The sequence below is a fragment of the Myotis brandtii genome, unplaced genomic scaffold (genome assembly GCF_000412655.1).
Source record: "Myotis brandtii unplaced genomic scaffold, ASM41265v1 scaffold1026, whole genome shotgun sequence".
In the NCBI taxonomy this organism is placed as follows: Eukaryota; Metazoa; Chordata; class Mammalia; order Chiroptera; family Vespertilionidae; genus Myotis; species Myotis brandtii.
The window spans coordinates 983,048-1,000,868 of NW_005353435.1; the positions used below are offsets into that span (position 1 = coordinate 983,048).

The following is a 17,821-nucleotide window of genomic DNA, read 5'->3' on the forward strand; positions in this document are numbered from 1 at the left end:
TTATGACCTAACATTATCGAAGCTGAAGTATTAACAGGATTGCAGGTAGAGAGGCTGTTCTGATTCCAAGAATTTGTCCCCATCTGACACTGGCCTCCCATTTAAATTGATTCGACGACGGTTTCCTGTGATGCCAGCGTTTGCGAAGACTATTAATAATCACAGGACAAACTCTAGCCCAGCCGTGGGCAAACTACGGCCCGCGGGCTGGATACGGCCCGTTTGAAATGGATAAAACTAAAAAAAAAAAAAAAAAACCCGTACCCTTTTATGTAATGATGTTTATTTTGAATTTATATTAGTTCACACAAACACTCCATCCATGCTTTTGTTCCGGCCCTCCGGTCCAGTTTAAGAACCCATTGTGGCCCTCGAGTCAAAAAGTTTGCCCACCCCTGTTCTAGACATCATCAAGGGCTTTACCTGCACAATGTGATCTAGAAACTAAGATACGGTTAGATACCAAGGAGGAGCGATGAGTAGTGTGAATGTAGGAGAAAATACCATCTGAGACGAACGCCCAGATCAAGAGACAGGAAGGAGGGGCCGGGGCGGGGGGGACGTGGTCAGGTCAGGGTGATGCGGACAGTTTTTATCGGGTGCAGGGCATGGTCAGTCCCTCCCTGCGGTCGCCCTACTTGTTCTGCCCTGGGACCCATCGGTTCTTCGTGTAGTCGGGTTGGAGCAGAAGGGACGACCGTCCCAGCGCTGGCCCCTCACCCAAGGCGCCCGCGAGCTGAGAATGGCCCCTGTCTTCCAGCCGCCGTCGGGTTCCTGGCCGTGTCCAGTGTCATCACCATGTCGGCGCCCTTCTTCCTGGGGAGGATCATCGACGTCATTTACACCAACCCCACCGGGGACTACAGCAGCAGCCTGACCCGCCTCTGCCTGGCGCTCAGCGGCGTGTTCCTGTGCGGAGCTGCGGCCAACGCCGTCCGTGTCTACCTCATGCAAACCTCAGGTCAGCGCCCTCCCCCCGGGGGCACGGAGGGGAGCCCCGGGGGTGTCGTGTGCTGCGGGCCCCAGGCTTTTCCTCTCCTCTGCATCACATTCAGCAGGGGGCCCGGCCGGCGTGGCTCAGTGGTTGAGTGTCGACCTATGAACCAGTGTTGGGGTCCAACCCCAGCAGGTCCAGGGGTTCCCAAAGGTGTGGACGGAGTCAGCGAAGAAAGAATGACACGGAGATAGCTTTCAGTTGATCAGCAGCCTAGCCAGGTTCTCTAGCCAGGGTCTCCAGCCAGGTTCTGTCCAGGATCTCCAGCCAAGTTCTGTGTAGGTTCTCTTGCCATGTTCTCTCGCTAGGTTCTCCAGCCAGGTTCTGTCTTGTTACAGCTGTATTTATACCAGTTGATTTTAATCCTGTCAATTTCTATTCCAAAGGTTAGGGCGTTTCTTATCTCCATTCCAGGGAGTAAAGATTGTGTAGCTTAAGCGTGATTGTTCATAGTTAAAGTGATTACCCCCCTGGCATTTAGTTAAGGAGTTTTATTCCCTCCCTAACTTCAGGGGAAAATCCCTACCTGGGGAAACAACCTTTCTCGGAGAGGTGACCTTGGTTAAAACACATAGCGGGCTACGCCCTCCATCTTGCCCCAGGGTAAGGGCTACGCCCTCCATCTTGCCCCAGGGTAAGGGCTACGCCCTCCATCTTGCCCCAGGGTAAGGGCTACGCCCTCCATCTTGCCCCAGGGTAAGGGCTACGCCCTCCATCTTGCCCCAGGGTAAGGGCTACGCCCTCCATCTTGCCCCAGGGTAAGTGCTCCATCTTACCTTGGCCATGTGCTTGGCAAGGAGCTTCCCGGAAGTCAGCCTCTGCTAGCCACACCCAGGAACAAGACACCGACTTGCGCCTGGCCAATCGGCAAGGCCACAGCCCTTTCTCCTCCCCTTACTCCAACCCCCTATAAAACCCCTCTCCACACTTTGTCAAGCAGCAAGGATGGACCGGCTTTCGGCAAACCAGGAGGTCCCAGTTCGATTCCCGGTCAGGGCACATGCCCGGGTTGTGGGCTCGATCTCCAGTGGGGGGCGTGCAGGAAGCAGCCGATCAGTGATTCTCTCTCATCATGATGTTTTGTTCTCTCTCTCCCTCTCCCTCTCTGAAATCAATACAAATATATTTTTTAAAAAAACAAACATTCAGTAGGGACACTGCCCGACGGTGGAGCTGTGGATTGTGATAGCTCAGTGCCTCTCAGCCCTCCTTTTACGTGACTTGGATTGAGCTGGGAGGGAGCAGCCGTCTGTGTTCCGGGAGGTGTGAGAGCACGGCTGTCACGCGGGAGGCTGGAGCGGGGCCTCCCTCCAGGCGGAGCCGGGTGATGCCTGGACAGTGTGTCTGTGTCAGGCCAGGTGGCTCGCGGGCACATGCCCGCCACAGTCACGACAGCGCCCCGGACGCCCGGCTCCGCGTCGGTTGCTGGCCATTGAGTGAATAAAATAAATACCCAGTAGATAATTAACCAGTTGTTGCCATTTGGAAGTTCAATACAGAAAAGGTTGCCGAGGAAGGACACCATTAGCTCTCGAGCAGTCACTGTAGTAAAACGTCTTTGTAAATAAGTCGTGAGCATCTCAGTCAGGTTATATTTGCACGATCCCGTAGCCTCTCCTCCGCCTCCCGGCTGCAGGGATGAAGGGAGAATAATGCTCATTTCTGGCAGCTTCTGCCCAGCTGCCAGGGCCCCGGTGAGTGTCCCCAGGGACCAACAGGGCAGCAGCCGAGCCTCCGAGGCCGCAGGCGGAGAGGTGCTGACCTCGGGTCCCTCGCTGACCGGCCCCGTTGGCTTTTGCAGGGCAGCGCATCGTGAACCGGCTGCGAGCTTCCTTGTTCTCCTCCGTCCTGAGGCAGGAGGTGGCTTTCTTTGACAAGACGCGCACGGGCGAGCTGATCAACCGCCTCTCCTCGGACACGGCGCTCCTGGGCCGCTCGGTGACCGAAAACCTCTCGGACGGGCTCCGGGCCGGGGCCCAGGCCTCTGTCGGGATCGGCATGATGGTACGTCCGCCCCGCTTGCGTCAGCACCTTCTGGTCAGGGCTGGGCCTGTGCCAGGCCTCTCGTGTCCGGGAGGAGCTCGGGGTGAGCTGCTCTCTTCCCTCTGTAGCCGCTGGCCAGAGCGCCGCCCCGCAGGCTGTGGGGACAGACACTGCTGCTTCCCGCATGGCCTCTTGCACTACATGTCCCAGGACGCAGTCCTATCTGGAGGCAGGACCGCTGCTTTAGAAAAGGTGGCGTGTGGCCTGGGCTTTCTGAGGATGCTCGAAGGCAGCAGGGGGAAGGAAGCTTCTGGTGCTGAGCAGTGGGTCCGAGGGAAGGCAGGAAGTCACACCCGCCACCACAGGCAGGGCCACCCCTGCCCGAGGGACCCCTTCCTCTCCTCCTCGCCTGGGAGGGAAGATCAGTCCCCCTCCTTCCAGGCGCCTCTCGCCACTCCCACGCCTTTGTGTTGTCCTAAGTCCGTGGTCGGCAAACTGCGGCTGGCGAGCCACATGCGGCTCTTTGGCCCCTTGAGTGTGGCTCTTCCACAAAATACCACGTGCGGGCGCACGTACAGTGCGATTGACACTTCGTGGCCCATGTGCAGAGGTCGGTTTCCGGCCTGGGCGAGTCTATTTTGAAGAAGTACTGTTGATATTTGGCTCTGTTGACTAATGAGTTTGCCGACCACTGTCCTAAGTGAATGAGTGAATGAATGAATGAACGAATGATTGGTTCTGTCCATTACTTTACACTGTAGTCTGCTGCTTTTTCTCAGCATTTTAGAAGAGCCTTGTTCTGATTATGCTATTTTCTGAGCAAATGAGATTTGCCAGATCTTAATAATTTGTTGAAGGGGTGCCAGTACCGTTTAAGATACCGTCACCAAATTGCAGGGTTGACAGGACACCCCACCAGGCCACTTCTGGAAGTCGGCTGTTTCTTCTTTGAGCAGGTCCAGCTGTCAGGAGTCGCTCCTCATGCTGAGTTCAGATCCACGTGCTTCCGTCCACTGACCAGGGAAGCGCTGTAACTCTCCTGCCCTTGTGGGTTATGTCTCCCGCCAGGTCCCTTCCGTCTGCCCGTCGCAGGACGCGGGTGTGTTCGGTCTCTTTGCCGTCTTGGTCATTTCAGTGGGACCCGTGGCTCAGGTTGTTCAGTGGCCTCGAGGCGGTCCAGACCTGGGCCCAGAATTCCTGCTGTGGTCCCGCAGCGTGAGCAAGCGGGCCTCTCCCTCACTCCCGCCAGCTCCCCTTCTCTGTCGATGAACCCCATGGTCCAGAGCGGCGGGGGTCAAAGGCTCCCGCCCTGTCTGCAGCAGCTCTTGGTCACGTGACTCCTGTGTGGCATGCTCAGTATTCGTGGGTTTTATGAAAAGTTCCACCAGTACAGCCTGTCTCTTCATTGAAACACACACACACACACACACACACACACACACACTCACCTACAATAGGTCGTGAGAATTTGCTGCTACTCTGTGTAACAAATACCTTCTGGCTTTGTTTCTGACAGTTTTTTGTCTCGCCGCATCTGGCCACTTTCGTTTTGAGTGTGGTGCCTCCAATATCCATCCTTGCCGTGATTTATGGACGATACCTACGGAAACTGACCAAACTCACTCAGGACTCCCTGGCACAAGCCACGCAGGTACAGGCCTTCCTTGGCACGGTCCCCCCTGAGTGAGCTCAGAGCCACCCGTGGGCGGACCCTAGGAAATGTGCTCGGACTTGGCAAAAACTGCTTACTTTCCCTTAACGTTAGAACTAAAATACGCTGCCTTCTAGACTAGATCACTACCCACGTGGCAGAATAGATCCAGCTTAACTGAACATGACCTGGACTTCTTCCTTCTTCCATCACTGTTTCTTGTAGGACAAAAAAGCTAACCATATTTTCCAAACACTTTCTGGGTGCCACTCTGTTCTCCGTTAATTAATAAAGGTAGCTTTGCAATGCTGTCCAGTATTGTCTTCTTAAAAAATTAAAAATAATTCTTACGTTTTCGTATTACAAAAACCATCCATGTTTCTATTTGAAAATATAAAGGGAAAAAATAATAGGCATCAGCCTGCCTCTCAATTAACATTATTAATATCTTGGAGCCTGTCCTTTTTATGTCTTTTTCTCTGCATGAAGACATAGTTCTGTATCTAGCTGTATACCCTCCGGTTTACCTTTCCATGTACCTCTATATAAGCTGTGCATCTGCATAGATCGATGTTTCCAAAAATAAGATTGTTTGGGACTCTCTCCTTTGCAGCCTGTTTTTGACTTAGTCACGTGTCCCTGCAACTTCCATTGCTCGTGTCTTAAAAATGAGAGCCGGTTTTCAGTTGTGCCTCCAGAACTCTTGACATGTGACCTTGCCCCCCCGCCATCCCTGCAACTTCCATTGCTCGTGTCTTAAGAATGAGAGCCGGTTTCCAGTTGTGCCTCCAGAACTCTTGACATGTGACCTTGCCCCCCCGCCCCCCGAAATGTCTTTGTTCTCCCAGCTAGCTGAGGAACGCATCGGAAACATCAGAACCGTTCGAGCTTTCGGGAAAGAAATGACTGAAATCGAGAAATACACCAGCAAAGTGGACTTCGTGATGCAGTTAGCAAGGAAAGAGGCGATCGCTCGGGCAGGCTTCTTCGGAGCAGTAAGTGCATCGTTGTGGAAAGGGAAGAAGGCGGATGTTGTCATTGGGAGAGAGTGCTATTCTGTGACTCTGGCCATAGATAGAAAGTGAGTCTATTCTACCTCAGGACTAAGAATTGTCTTCCTTAGAGTGTTTTTGTGAGAGAGAAGGAAACCAATAAATGTAAGGAAGGAAAAGGCAGTGGGCAGGGAGACCAGACACTGTGGGATCAGGCACTGGTTCTCAGCGTCACGTGGGTGCTGCTCAGACAGGCAGACTGTCCACCCCTTCCAGACCTGTTGAACCGGAAACGCTGCGGTGGGGCCGGCAGTCTGTTTGAACAGGTTCCCCGCGTCCTCTGCTGTTTCCAAAAGCATAACCTCAGTGCGCTTCGAGAAGGAAGTGCCCCAGACTGATCATCATGAACTAGACAGGACACTGACCTAGAAGCTCACCACGAAGGCAGATTCGTAACATGTCCGATCTGGACAGAACTGCACAGGTGACGCATAATGGCCGGATTCAGCAGGTAAGGAACAGGCCCCGAGGAGGCAGCGCCCACCCGAGACCCCACATCCGACCGGTCAAGGTGGATCAGAGATCCCGGACTCCAGTCTCCTGGCCCGTCCGTGCCCAGGCGTCACGTTAGACTGTGTAAACACACATGTCAGTTATGTGCTCACTGCCTCCAGTTAGGGAAGGAATCCTTCATGTAATTTTTTTTCTTTTGCAAACCGAGCAGATAGAGTAGAATAGGAACCCGAGGGGTGACTCAGCTTCTAGGTTTCCGTGTTGATGAGATTATTTCTTTGGATATCGCAGTGTTTTTAAAGAAATTCAGAGGAAAACATAATAGTTTGGAGAAGCCTTGCTGTGATAGTTAAATGAGGAAGGGGGTTACAGGCCGTGGTCTTGCTGTCTGCTGTGTGGGTCTCTGCCTCCCCCCTGACTTCTGCGTTTCCTTCACTCGACAGACCGGGCTCTCTGGGAACCTGATCGTGCTCTCCGTGCTGTACAAAGGCGGGCTGCTGATGGGCAGCGCCCACATGACCGTGGGCGAGCTCTCTTCCTTCCTCATGTACGCTTTCTGGGTTGGATTGAGCATCGGAGGTATATGATCTAACCAGGCGTGGGGAGTTACACGTGGAAAATCGGGTTCTAGTTTCTGAAAGTAAAACTTCACTCTCCTACTGTTCCATCTCTCAGCAAGTAACTGCACCTGAAAAAGCTCTGTCCTAGAATCTTATTCCCACTCGACCATGTTTCATCTTCTGAGGACCCCCATACTGCTTTACATAGTGGCTGCCCCCCTTCACAACCCCACCACCAGCGCACACAAGTCCCCATCTCTTCACATCCTATCCAGTACTTACTATTGGTTGACTTTTGACAATAGCCATTCTGACAGGTGTGACGGGATATCACTGTGGTTTTGACTTGCATTTCCCTGATAACAAGTGATACTGAGCATCTTTTCATGTCTGTTGGCCATCTGTGCGTCTTCTCTGGAGAAATGTTTATTCAAGTCAGAAAGCCCAGGAATAAACCCACAGTCAGAGGGTCAGCTAATCTACAGTAAGAGAGACAGGATTATACAGGAGGGAAATGAGTCTCATCAGTAAATGGTGTTGGGAAAACTGGATAGATATATGCAGGAAAAGATAGGACACTGGACCACTCTCTTACATGATATACAAAAATAAGCTCAAAATATATGAAAGACTTAAATACTGGTACACAGAAGACCTAAAACCAGAAAACTCCTAGAAGAAAACATAGGCAGTAAACTCCCTTTGACATCAGTCTTAGCAATATTTTTTTGGATATGTCTCCCTGAGCAAAGGAAACAAAAGAAACAAGTGGGACTACCTCAAATTAAAAACTTTCTGCACAGCGAGGGAAACCACCAATAAAACGAAAAACAACCTACTGGGTGGGACAGAGGTCACTTTAAGAAGAGATTGTTGGGGTATTGAACATTGCCAGATTCCTGTTCAGTCTGTAGCCCAGTAAAAGTTGAATTTTGAATGCCTAAAAGGTAGGTTTGGTTTTTGTAGGTATGAATATTGGGGTACGTTATTTCCCTTCAAGTATAGGCTAAGCATTATGTTTTATTTATATTGCTATGTTTCTGGCTCGGCAGAATTTCCTCTGTAGCACTGTGCTTTGAATTCAGTGGTTGATTAGTGCGGCCGTATGTATTTGTAAATTCCCTGACCATCCACTAAATCCTCATTAGAAATCAGGGAAATCAGAGGAGAAGAAGCTGAAGGAGAACGAGGGTACGAGTCTGAGGGGATTCTGCCCATGGGTTCCCAGGCAGCTGGCTCGGGTCCTTCTTTGAAAGCAGCAGGTTTTACGTTAAAAGCACCTGTCACTTTGCCCAGCGGGATGGGAGCAGCCGACGGCTGTGGCCGGCACCAGTGACGGATGTAGCGTCTCCCCTCAGGTCTGAGCTCGTTCTACTCGGAGCTGATGAAAGGACTGGGCGCCGGGGGCCGCCTCTGGGAGCTGCTGGAGAGGAAGCCGGGGCTGCCTTTCGACGGTGGGTCTGCAGCGCCTTTGCTCTTTCTCGTGGGGGTCAGGTGTGCTCCCTGCCCTGCCTGCAGGAGGGGCACGAGGGGGGAGGTCAGCAGCGGGGCGGGGGGCCCCGGGATGTCCCTGGAAGCACAGGGCTGACCACAGGCTGTGCCGCCCACCGCTCACCTCCCCGCAGGGGCCCTGTTGCCAGGGGCCAGGGCCCTGCTCCTCCCCCATCTGTTCTCCTTGGTGGTTGTGATGCGTGTATGGGGGGCAGGAGGAAAGGAAGAGGCATCATACGTGTAAAAGCCTCCGCGTGTATTGGTTTTAGGGGATGGCGTGAGGAATGCTGGTGCTGATGGTCTTGGCCAGCTGCTTCCCTGGAGGCCAGTCCTCAGGGCTCAGGAGGAGTGGCCGTGAGCTGTGACCATCCCCAAGCCCTCCTGGGGCCTTGCTGGCGAACGCCCAGTATTGCCCAGTGCCCTCCAGGACCGGGGCGGGGGAAGTAGCCCAGGGGGCACCAGACAGCATGGACCCTGCCCTCTCTGCTCCGTGGCTGGGGTGTGTCGTCATTCTCTCAGAACACGGATTGAGAGCAGATCAGACGAACCCGGGAGCAAGGGAGCGACAGAGGCTGGCTCAGGGCGGCGGGAGCCCCCTCCAGGCCGTGGTCGCTCGGGCAGGTGGTTGGCTGTGAGCACAGTGACCTGCAGGGGAGCTGGGACGGTACCTTCCACCTCTCGGGGCTGCGAGAAGCAAACAGGGCCTGTGCACTGCCTTGGCTGGGGGGCGTGCGGAGCAGCTAAGGGTAGACAGAGGCCTCTTCCTGACTTGCCCGGGGAGCACCCCCAGGGCTTCTGGGGGCGGCGTGTTAGTCAGACAGGTGGGAGCTGTGTTCACCTGGGACTGCCCTCTGCACTGAGTGATGATGCTCCATCTTCCGTTTCAGAGGGGCTGACCTTGAACGAGAAGAGCTTCCAGGGTGCGCTGGAGTTCAAGAACGTGCACTTCACCTACCCGGCTCGCCCCGAGGTGCCCATCTTCCAGGACTTCAGCCTCTCCATCCCCTCGGGGTCCGTCACGGCGCTGGTGGGCCCCAGTGGGTCCGGCAAATCCACGGTGGTTTCCCTCCTGCTGAGGCTGTACGACCCCCTTTCAGGTGAGCGGGTGGGTCCTCACCTCGGAGGGAGGGCGGGGCTGTTCTCGCCCGTCTCACGCCTGTGCCCTGCACGAGGGCTCGAAGGTGCAAAGAGCTGGGGGGAGAATTTATATCAACTTCAAAATGCTCGGGAGACTTTAAAAAGGCCCAACGGCGTCCGTTTTAATGTAAGATCGTCCCGAGGTGGCGTCCGTCGGTCTCTCCTTTTGTGAGACTTTCAACCTTTCAAAAACGGCACCTGGAGCCTCCCTGCCCGACCTGGTGTTTACGCGTCGGTGGCCCCTGACCAGTGGCTTTCCTCCCTCCGCAGGGACCATCAGTCTGGACGGTCGTGACATCCGCCAGCTGAACCCCGTCTGGCTGAGATCCAAGATCGGGACAGTGAGTCAGGTAGGAGGAAGGGGGTTTTTTTATTGTGTTTTTCTTTTAAAGCTGCATTTGTCGCTCGCTTTTTGCTTGGTCGTGAGTCTCCGTGAGAAGGATGGTGGTTTTCCAGATGCGCTGAACGGGTCTCACGTGGCAGATTGCATAGGTTTGTAAACAGTGCCGTTTCTCAGGACCTCACGCACTTTAACCCATTGAAGCACTGACTTTTTAAACTTATTTTTTATTTATTTTTAAAATATATTTTCATTGATTTCAGAGAGGAAGGGAGAGGGAGAGAGAGATAGAAACATCCATGATGAGAGGGAATCATTGATCAGCTGACTCCTGCACGCCCCACACTGGGAACTGAGCCTGCAACCTGGGCATGTGCCCTTGACTGGAATCAAACCCGGAACCCTTCAGTCTGCAGGACGATGCTCTATCCACTGAGCTGAACCAGCTAGAGCTGGTTTGTGTATATTTCAAAAAGCAATGTCCTCGGTGGAAGGCAGGCCGCCGGAAAATGCAGATGGGCTTGTGGTCTCCCAGGGCCTCACGACTCCCAAGATGAGGGAACATGCATTTATGAAGTGCCTACTGTGTGCCGAGCGCCGTGCAGGCATCTGCCCTGGGATCTCCCTCCCTGCGGTGGGTGGGAGCTACAGATGATGAGATCAGTCCTGCTGGGCGATGCATGAGGAATGAGGAGGTGGAGCCAGGAAAGCAGCATGTGCTCTTTGGGGGCAGTTTAATAGTCTCTCAGATGTAAGTGCTGTGCGGAGTGAGCCCCACGGTGTTCGCTAGGCGTGTGAAGTCTGTTTTGAACTTTGAGGTCAACATGTTTTATCTCCAATTTGCAGGAACCAATTTTGTTCTCTTGCTCAATTGCTGAGAACATTGCTTACGGGGCCGAGGACCCTTCTGCGGTGACTGCTGAGCAGGTGGAGAAGGTGGCGGAAGTCGCCAACGCAACTGCTTTCATCCGCAGCTTCCCGCAGGGGTTCAGCACTATGGTCGGAGAAAAGGGTGTTCTTCTCTCAGGTGCCTATTGTTCTGTTTTTAAATGTATTTCTATTGATGTCAGAGAGGAAGAGGGAGGGACAGAGAGAGAGAAACATCAATGAGGAGAGAGAGTCACTGATCCCTGCCTCCTGCACACCCCACACTGGGGATCGAGCCCGAAACCTGCCCTTGACCAGAATCGACCCTGGGACCCTTCAGTCCGCAGGCCAACGCTCTATCCACTGAGCCAAACCGGCTAGGGCTGTGCCAGGCATTTTCTAAACGCATTACACGTATTATCTCATTTAATCTTAAAAAACCCTATGAAGCAGATCCTATCACTGTTCCCTTTTCACTGGGGCACAAGAGAAGCTGTCCAAGCTGGGAAGTGGCAGAGCGGAGTCTGCACCTGCAGGGCAAGGGCCACAGGGAAACCAGGAGCCCAGGGAACCCCAGGTTCCTGAGCAGAACATGCAGAGGACGGGAGCAGAGAGCATCTCCCTCAGAGCGTCACCCCTGACCCTTCCTTCCTCACACTATGCTCCTCTTGCCCCGGCCCAGAGAAGAAACGGGGGGAAAATCAATGGAAAAAATATCCTCGGTGAGGATTAGAAAAGAAAAGAAAAGAAAAATGGCCTGGTACATTGGAACACCTCAGTTAATGTTAGCTAGCATAGTATTGTTACTGTGAATCCTGAGGTTAATGAGGAGGAGTATATTTTAAAACAGGTTCTGTCCTGCCATCTGTCCTAGTGAGGGCTTCCTGGGAGGAGCTGCCTTCCAGTTGCCACATGGCTTCTTAGAAAAGCTGTTACCAGGAATTGGTGTTCAGGCTTTGCATTAAAACACCCCTGTCGTTGCCAGGTGGGCAGAAGCAGCGGATCGCCATCGCCCGGGCGCTGCTGAAGGTGAGCCTGCGGCCCCACGGGGCGGTTGTTTAGCTTTTCATAGAGACCTTGTAACTTGTCATTTACTATTTTCCTTCTCCCTGTCCTTCCCTTTTTCCTTGGAGGGGAGGGAAGATACATGATTGACAGTTCTGGTGAGAGAGGAGTGAGGCCTTCCATGAGTGCACGCTGTCCAGACTTAACCAGTATTTTGGGGATATGAGGAGGCCAGGCCTGTGCTGGGATTGACAGAGGGAGAAGCATTCAGTGTATCGAATGAAACAGTGATCGTATCAGAATCTAGAACAGGACCAGTCTGCTTGCTGGTATAATCCGTAATCAGCTGCTAAGCTGAGTAATACAGACTTGAAATACTTGTCCAAGACTTCTGAGAGGAAAGGGAACACATTTTAGCTGGAAGTCAGACATGGGATGTTTTAGGAAGGGATAGTCTTTCCTCTGTTATTTAACGACTCTCCTCCGATGGATAAGTGATTTAAAAAACTGCTTTATTGAAGCATAACTTACACACCAGGAACTTCCATTTTCAATGTACTTCCAGTGACTTACAGTAAATTTACAGTTACTCAACCATCACACAATCAAAACAAAACAAATATTTCCTTTTTATGTTAGAGCATTTCTATCCCCCTCAGATAAACCCTTGTACCACGTGTCGCCTTTCCCCGTTCCCAGCCTCAGCCTCAGGCGCAGTTCATCTGCTCGCTGTCTAGACTGGCCTCTCTGGCCATCTCAGCTCGATGGAATCGGACAAGAGATGGTCGTTAGCCTCTCTCACTAGCTTATGTCTTTGCCTTTCCTCATGTTGTCGCCTCTGTCAGAACTCTCTTCCTGTCTGTGGCTGAGTGGTACCCTCCGTGGGGCTGGCCCACGGGCTGTGTATCCGTTCACCACTGATGACATCGGGGCTGTTTCCAGTTTGAGGCCCTTGTGAATAGCGCTGCTGAGAATAATGGGGCAGAGGTTTGGGTGGACACGTTTTCCTTTCTTGTGATCAACCCCTGGGCCAAGCTAGGATGGAGTGTGTTAGTACATCAGCTCCCCTTACGTTTTCGTCTTACGTGCTGCTCCCAGTGGAATAGCAGGCAGGGCCTGGAGGGCCTGGCTTCCGTGGGACTCACTTCAGAGCTGCCTCGCACTGCAGTTGATTGGCATCAGGAAAAAGTGCCCTGAGAGCAGCACCCAGCCCCGGGGTCACTGTGATACGGTCTCAAGTCGCCTCCAACCCCCCTTCTGTGCTTATCACAGTCACCTACGAACTTGTGGTTCTCTTTCTCTGCAGCAGTTCTGTTGTGATATAATTCACACACTCTACAACTCACCCATGAGAAATGATAATTCAGTGGGTTTTCGTGTATTTAGTGTTGTGTATCCATCCCAGAAGCAATGTTAGGACCTTGTCATCACCCCGGAAAGAGATGCCGTCCGCTGTCGCAGTCACCCACACCCCCTGCCTTGTGGCCCCAGGGACCCCAGCCCCCAGGGACCACGGACCTGCTCTGTTGCTAGGGATGCGCCTACTCTGGACACTCCCTGTAGAGTCACACGACATGTAGCGTTTCGCGTCTGACTTACTCACTGAGCAGAAGGTTTTCAATGTTCATCATGTTGTATCATGTACGGCACTTCATTTATTTTCATTCCTGGGAGTTTGTGTTTTTCTAATAACAATGTTTTCTTTTTCATGTTTTTCCTTCTTTAGAATCCCAAAATTCTCCTCCTGGATGAAGCCACCAGGTGAGGATATCTCAGTACCACATGTGATTATATACAGCGAAGGCTTCCTTTTCCAAAGACTCACCTTCCTGTACTTTACAGTGTTGCCACTGCCAGGGTCCTTTCCCTACTTTATTTATTTATTTTTTAATATATTTTTATTGATTTTTTACAGAGAGGAAGGGAGAGGGATAGAGAGTTAGAAACATCAATGAGAGAGAAACATCGATCAGCTGCCTCCCGCACACTCCCCACTGGGGATGTGCCCGCAACCAAGGTACATGCCCTTGACCGGAATCGAACCCGGGACCCCTGAGTCTGCAGGCCGACACTCCATCCACCGAGCCAAACCGGCCAGGGCCCTTTCCCTACTTTAAAATGACCGAGTCTGTCTGAGTGAGTGACAGTCGGGAGGTAGGGGCAAGCTGAGCCTGGAGGGAGGGTTGTAGCTCCAGGTGAGACACGTGTGTGATGAGTCCCCGATCACTCCCATCAGCTTCTACTTATGTGACAAGTTTTGCGGAAATGTAGAGGCCCCACTTCCTGGTTAATAGCACCGTTATACTATCAAACATGTAAAGTAGACCCAAGAAGTTACCATCTAGAATTCAGTGGTTCTCAACCTTCCTAATGCCGCGACCCTTTCATACAGTTCCTCATGTTGTGGTGACCCCCAATTTCATTGTTACAAATTGAACATAATTAAAGCATAGTGATGAATCACAAAAACAATATGTAATTATAGATGTGTTTTCCGATGGTCTTGGGCGACCCCTGTGAAAGCGTCATTCGACCCCCAAAAGGGTCAGGACCCACAGGTTGAGAACCGCTGATCTAGATCCTAGTGAACATTCACTGCTAGCGCAGGGCCACTGTGTGTGTAAAGCGAATGCATGGGCCGCAGTCTGCCTGGCACTGACTCTTTGCTTTCTCGCTGGTTTCCCGCTCAAGTGCGTTGGATGCTGAGAATGAGTATCTGGTGCAGGAAGCTCTGGACCGACTCATGGAAGGAAGGACAGTGCTGATCATTGCCCATCGTCTGTCCACCATCAAGAATGCTAATATGGTGGCTGTTCTCGACCGAGGAAAAATTATCGAATGTGGGAACCATGATGAGCTGCTTGCCAAACCAGACGGGATATACAGAAAATTAATGAACAAACAAAGCTTCGTGTCAGCATAAAGAAGCAATTGCTGGCCAAGTGAATCCAAGAGACTTTAAAACCAAACAGCACTGCAGGGGGGAAATTCCTTAGAGAGGGTATGGAATCTGTAAATGATACTTCGAGTTATTTGAAATAGGCCTATTTTTCCCAAAGTATATAAACTATTGTTTTGAGATGAACCTGTTCTCAAAACCTTTACAGTCAGAGTTTTAATAATTATAACTTTCTAAATGTCTATAGCACTGAAGTTATTTTCAGGTTTTATACTTTATTTTATCTTGGAATATTTTCATACAGCATGGCACCTCATTTTTTTTACCTGCTGTTCGAGATGGAAGTTATTGTCAAATGACAACTTTAAAAGGGAATTATAAATTAAAAGGCCTAATTATTTTAGGCCAGTTTGCCAATCACTGTGTAATTCTCTTGGTAGTATTCTGCCCTCTTTGGGTCGAATGGTACCGGGTTGTGTCATAGAACAGTGGTCAGCAAACTGCAGCTCTTTGGCCCCTTGAATGTGGCCACGAAGTTTCAATCGCACTGTACGTGTGTGCCCGCACGTGGTATTTTGTGGAAGAGCCACACTCCAGGGGCCGCAGTTTGCCGACCACTGTCATAGAAGATGAAAACCTAGCCGTTTATTTTATCCTCATGCTCATGAAGTGAACCTGAGTGTCATACATACAGAGGTAGTGACTGTCTCCTGGCGAGAAGGGAACGTTCTCATTCTCCATCCCCTGCGTCTTCAGAGGCATGAGAGTGCAGGAGGCTGTGTCCCTCTGGAACGAGGCTGTGTGTGGGTGTGTGTGGTCTTTAACGTTTTGGGCACATGAGAGCCTGATGAGTTTGAAAAGGGGAAGAGGCAGCCCCATCTTTGCCCAGGAAAACTTCTATTTTCACTACTCACATATTTCTCTCTGTGAGCCCCCCCGGAAAGTGAGGCGTGGGCTGCCAGGCATTATCAAGAAAGATGTAAAAATGAATTTTACATGATGTTATCTAAGGCTTGTTCTGAAAATTGTACTTTAAAAATGTATAAGCCCTAACCCAAATTTGACGGCCTTTTCTCAGTTACTTAAATACATTTGAAGTGTCATTTAATGAGGCTAAAATCTGAATAATGTAACTGTAATTTTCAACCTTAAAACATTTGAAGAAAGTTTAGACCAGGGGTGGGCAAACTTTTTGACTCGAGGGCCACAATGGGTTCTTAAACTGGACCGGAGGGCCGGAACAAAAGCATGGATGGAGTGTTTGTGTGAACTAATATAAATTCAAAGTAAACATCATTACATAAAAGGGTACGGTCTTTTTTTTTTTTTTAGTTTTATTCATTTCAAACGGGCTGTAGTTTGCCCACGGCTGGTTTAGACGTTCTTGCTATTCTACAGAATATCAAGAAACCTTAAGAACTTGTCAGTCTTCTGAAAAGAGGACATTAATAACTCTCTTCTATTTATAACTATAGTTTCATTCACCTGAACGCCTCAGAATTCCTAAAGCAGTGCTGACAACCACCAGATTTGCCAAATTTCATGTCAGTGCTGATCACTTGCTCTTGCCTCCAGAAAAAGTGCTTTTTTTCTGCATAGGTGATGCCAGACCCAAGAAGTAACTATGTTGAGATAAGTAAAATGGAAGTTTCCTCCTGTACTAAGTAATTGTTAGTTCCCTGGTTAGACTGGAAGAAGAATCCACTATTTCATGATAAGCAGGGAGACATATAATTCATTCTACATCAGGGAATTCATTCATGAATAAGTGGGCTGTGTGTTTTGGGTTGGTAAACAGTACACCTGTGACCATCATTTGAACAGACTTCACTTGTCGTCTCTGCAGTGTGCTGTGACGGACGGTGTGGTTCAGCAGCTACAGAGCTGAGCTCGAGGGAAGTCTGTGCCATAGAAGGACTTACAAACCCGAACTTGATCATTATGTGTCATTTTCTAATACAAGATGTTCAGTGTGTCTTTAGGTTACATTTATATCGTGGATTAAAATTTATAGTGAACTTTATCTGTGTCTGTCTCTTTTCTGTTTTTGCTATTTTTATTCAATTTATTGGGGTGACTGATTTACAGCATTATATACCAGGTAAGTTTCAAGTGTGGACGTCTACAATACCCTGCAACCAAGTATGTGCCCTTGATCGGTGATTGAACCTGCAACCCCTCTGGTGTGTGGACCAGCGCTCTAACCACGGAGCACACTGGCCAGAGCTTGATGTTGTTATTTTCAAAGAACCAGCTCTTGGTTGCATTCATTTTTCAATTGTATTTTTTCTCTATTTTGTTTAATTCTCTGATTTTTACTATTTCCTTCCTTCTACCGACTTTGTTCTTTTTCTAGTTACTCAGGGTGAAATGTTAGGTTGTTTAGTTGAGATGTCTCTTATTCTTGAGGTAAGTCTGTAATGCTGTAAACTTCCTTCTTAGTACCGCTTTTGCTGCCTCTCTCAAATCTTGCTGCCACGTGGTCATTCTCATTTACCCCTATTACCTTTCGATCTTCTATTTCTTCTTTGACCCAGTCTTTGTTTAGGACCATGTTGTTTAATCTCCACATATTTGTGGTTCTTTTCCGCTTCCTTTTTGTAGTTGATTTTTCCATTTCAAAGCATTGTGGTTGGAAAATATCCTTGGTATGATCTCAATCTTCTTAGGTATGTGAGCCTACTTTTGTGTGTGTTGAGAATGTTCCATGTACACTAGAGAAGAATGTATATCTTCCCTACTGTTCTGGGATGAAACACTTGGTAAATATCGATTATGTCCATTTGGTCTAATGCATCATTTAAGACTGATATTTCCTTATTGATTTTTCTATTTGGATGATCTGTCCATCACTGTCAATGGGGTATTCAGGTTCCCTACTATAAATTTGTTTTCGTCAGTTTCTCCCTTTAGTTCTGTTAGTGATTGCTTTATGTATTTTGGTGCTCTCTGGTGGGGTGCATATATATTAATAAGTGTTATGTCTTCATGATGTATTGTTCCCTTTATCACTATGAAATATCCATCTTTGTCTCTTGTTACCTTTTATATCTTGAGATCTATTTTGTGTGATATAAATACAGTTATACCTGTTTTTCTCTGAATGCCATTTTCCACCCCTTCACTTTGAGTCTGTCTTTGCAGCTAAGATGTGTCTCCTGAAGGCAGTGTGTATATTTAGAGTGAATATTGATATATGAAGATTTCCTATAGCCTATAGATTTACCTTTTTTATTTTATTGTCACCCTTACAGATGTTCCCATTTCCCCACCCCCACCCCTTGGCCTACCTCTGCCAAGCCCCCTCCCTTCCCTGTGACCATCAGCCAATGTTGTGTGTGTCTCTAGGTCATGCATACATGCCCTTTGGCTAATCCTTTCACCTTCCG

General features: G+C 50.0%; 1 protein-coding gene across 1 annotated transcript in view; it reads left to right on the plus strand.

Moving 5' to 3' along the window:
* ABCB10 (ATP-binding cassette, sub-family B (MDR/TAP), member 10) overlaps window positions 1-14,849 on the plus strand; it is a 24,782-nt gene extending 9,933 nt beyond the window's left edge. The window contains exons 3-14 of the mRNA XM_005856391.2: window positions 761-961; window positions 2,796-2,998; window positions 4,494-4,628; window positions 5,477-5,623; window positions 6,577-6,712; window positions 8,052-8,147; window positions 9,072-9,281; window positions 9,592-9,671; window positions 10,508-10,688; window positions 11,514-11,557; window positions 13,260-13,294; window positions 14,225-14,849. Of these exons, the coding sequence (XP_005856453.2) occupies window positions 761-961; window positions 2,796-2,998; window positions 4,494-4,628; window positions 5,477-5,623; window positions 6,577-6,712; window positions 8,052-8,147; window positions 9,072-9,281; window positions 9,592-9,671; window positions 10,508-10,688; window positions 11,514-11,557; window positions 13,260-13,294; window positions 14,225-14,456 (1,700 nt within the window). The 3' untranslated portion in view covers window positions 14,457-14,849. The remainder of the gene's footprint in view (window positions 1-760; window positions 962-2,795; window positions 2,999-4,493; window positions 4,629-5,476; window positions 5,624-6,576; window positions 6,713-8,051; window positions 8,148-9,071; window positions 9,282-9,591; window positions 9,672-10,507; window positions 10,689-11,513; window positions 11,558-13,259; window positions 13,295-14,224) is intronic.
* Window positions 14,850-17,821: the final 2,972 nt, after the last annotated feature.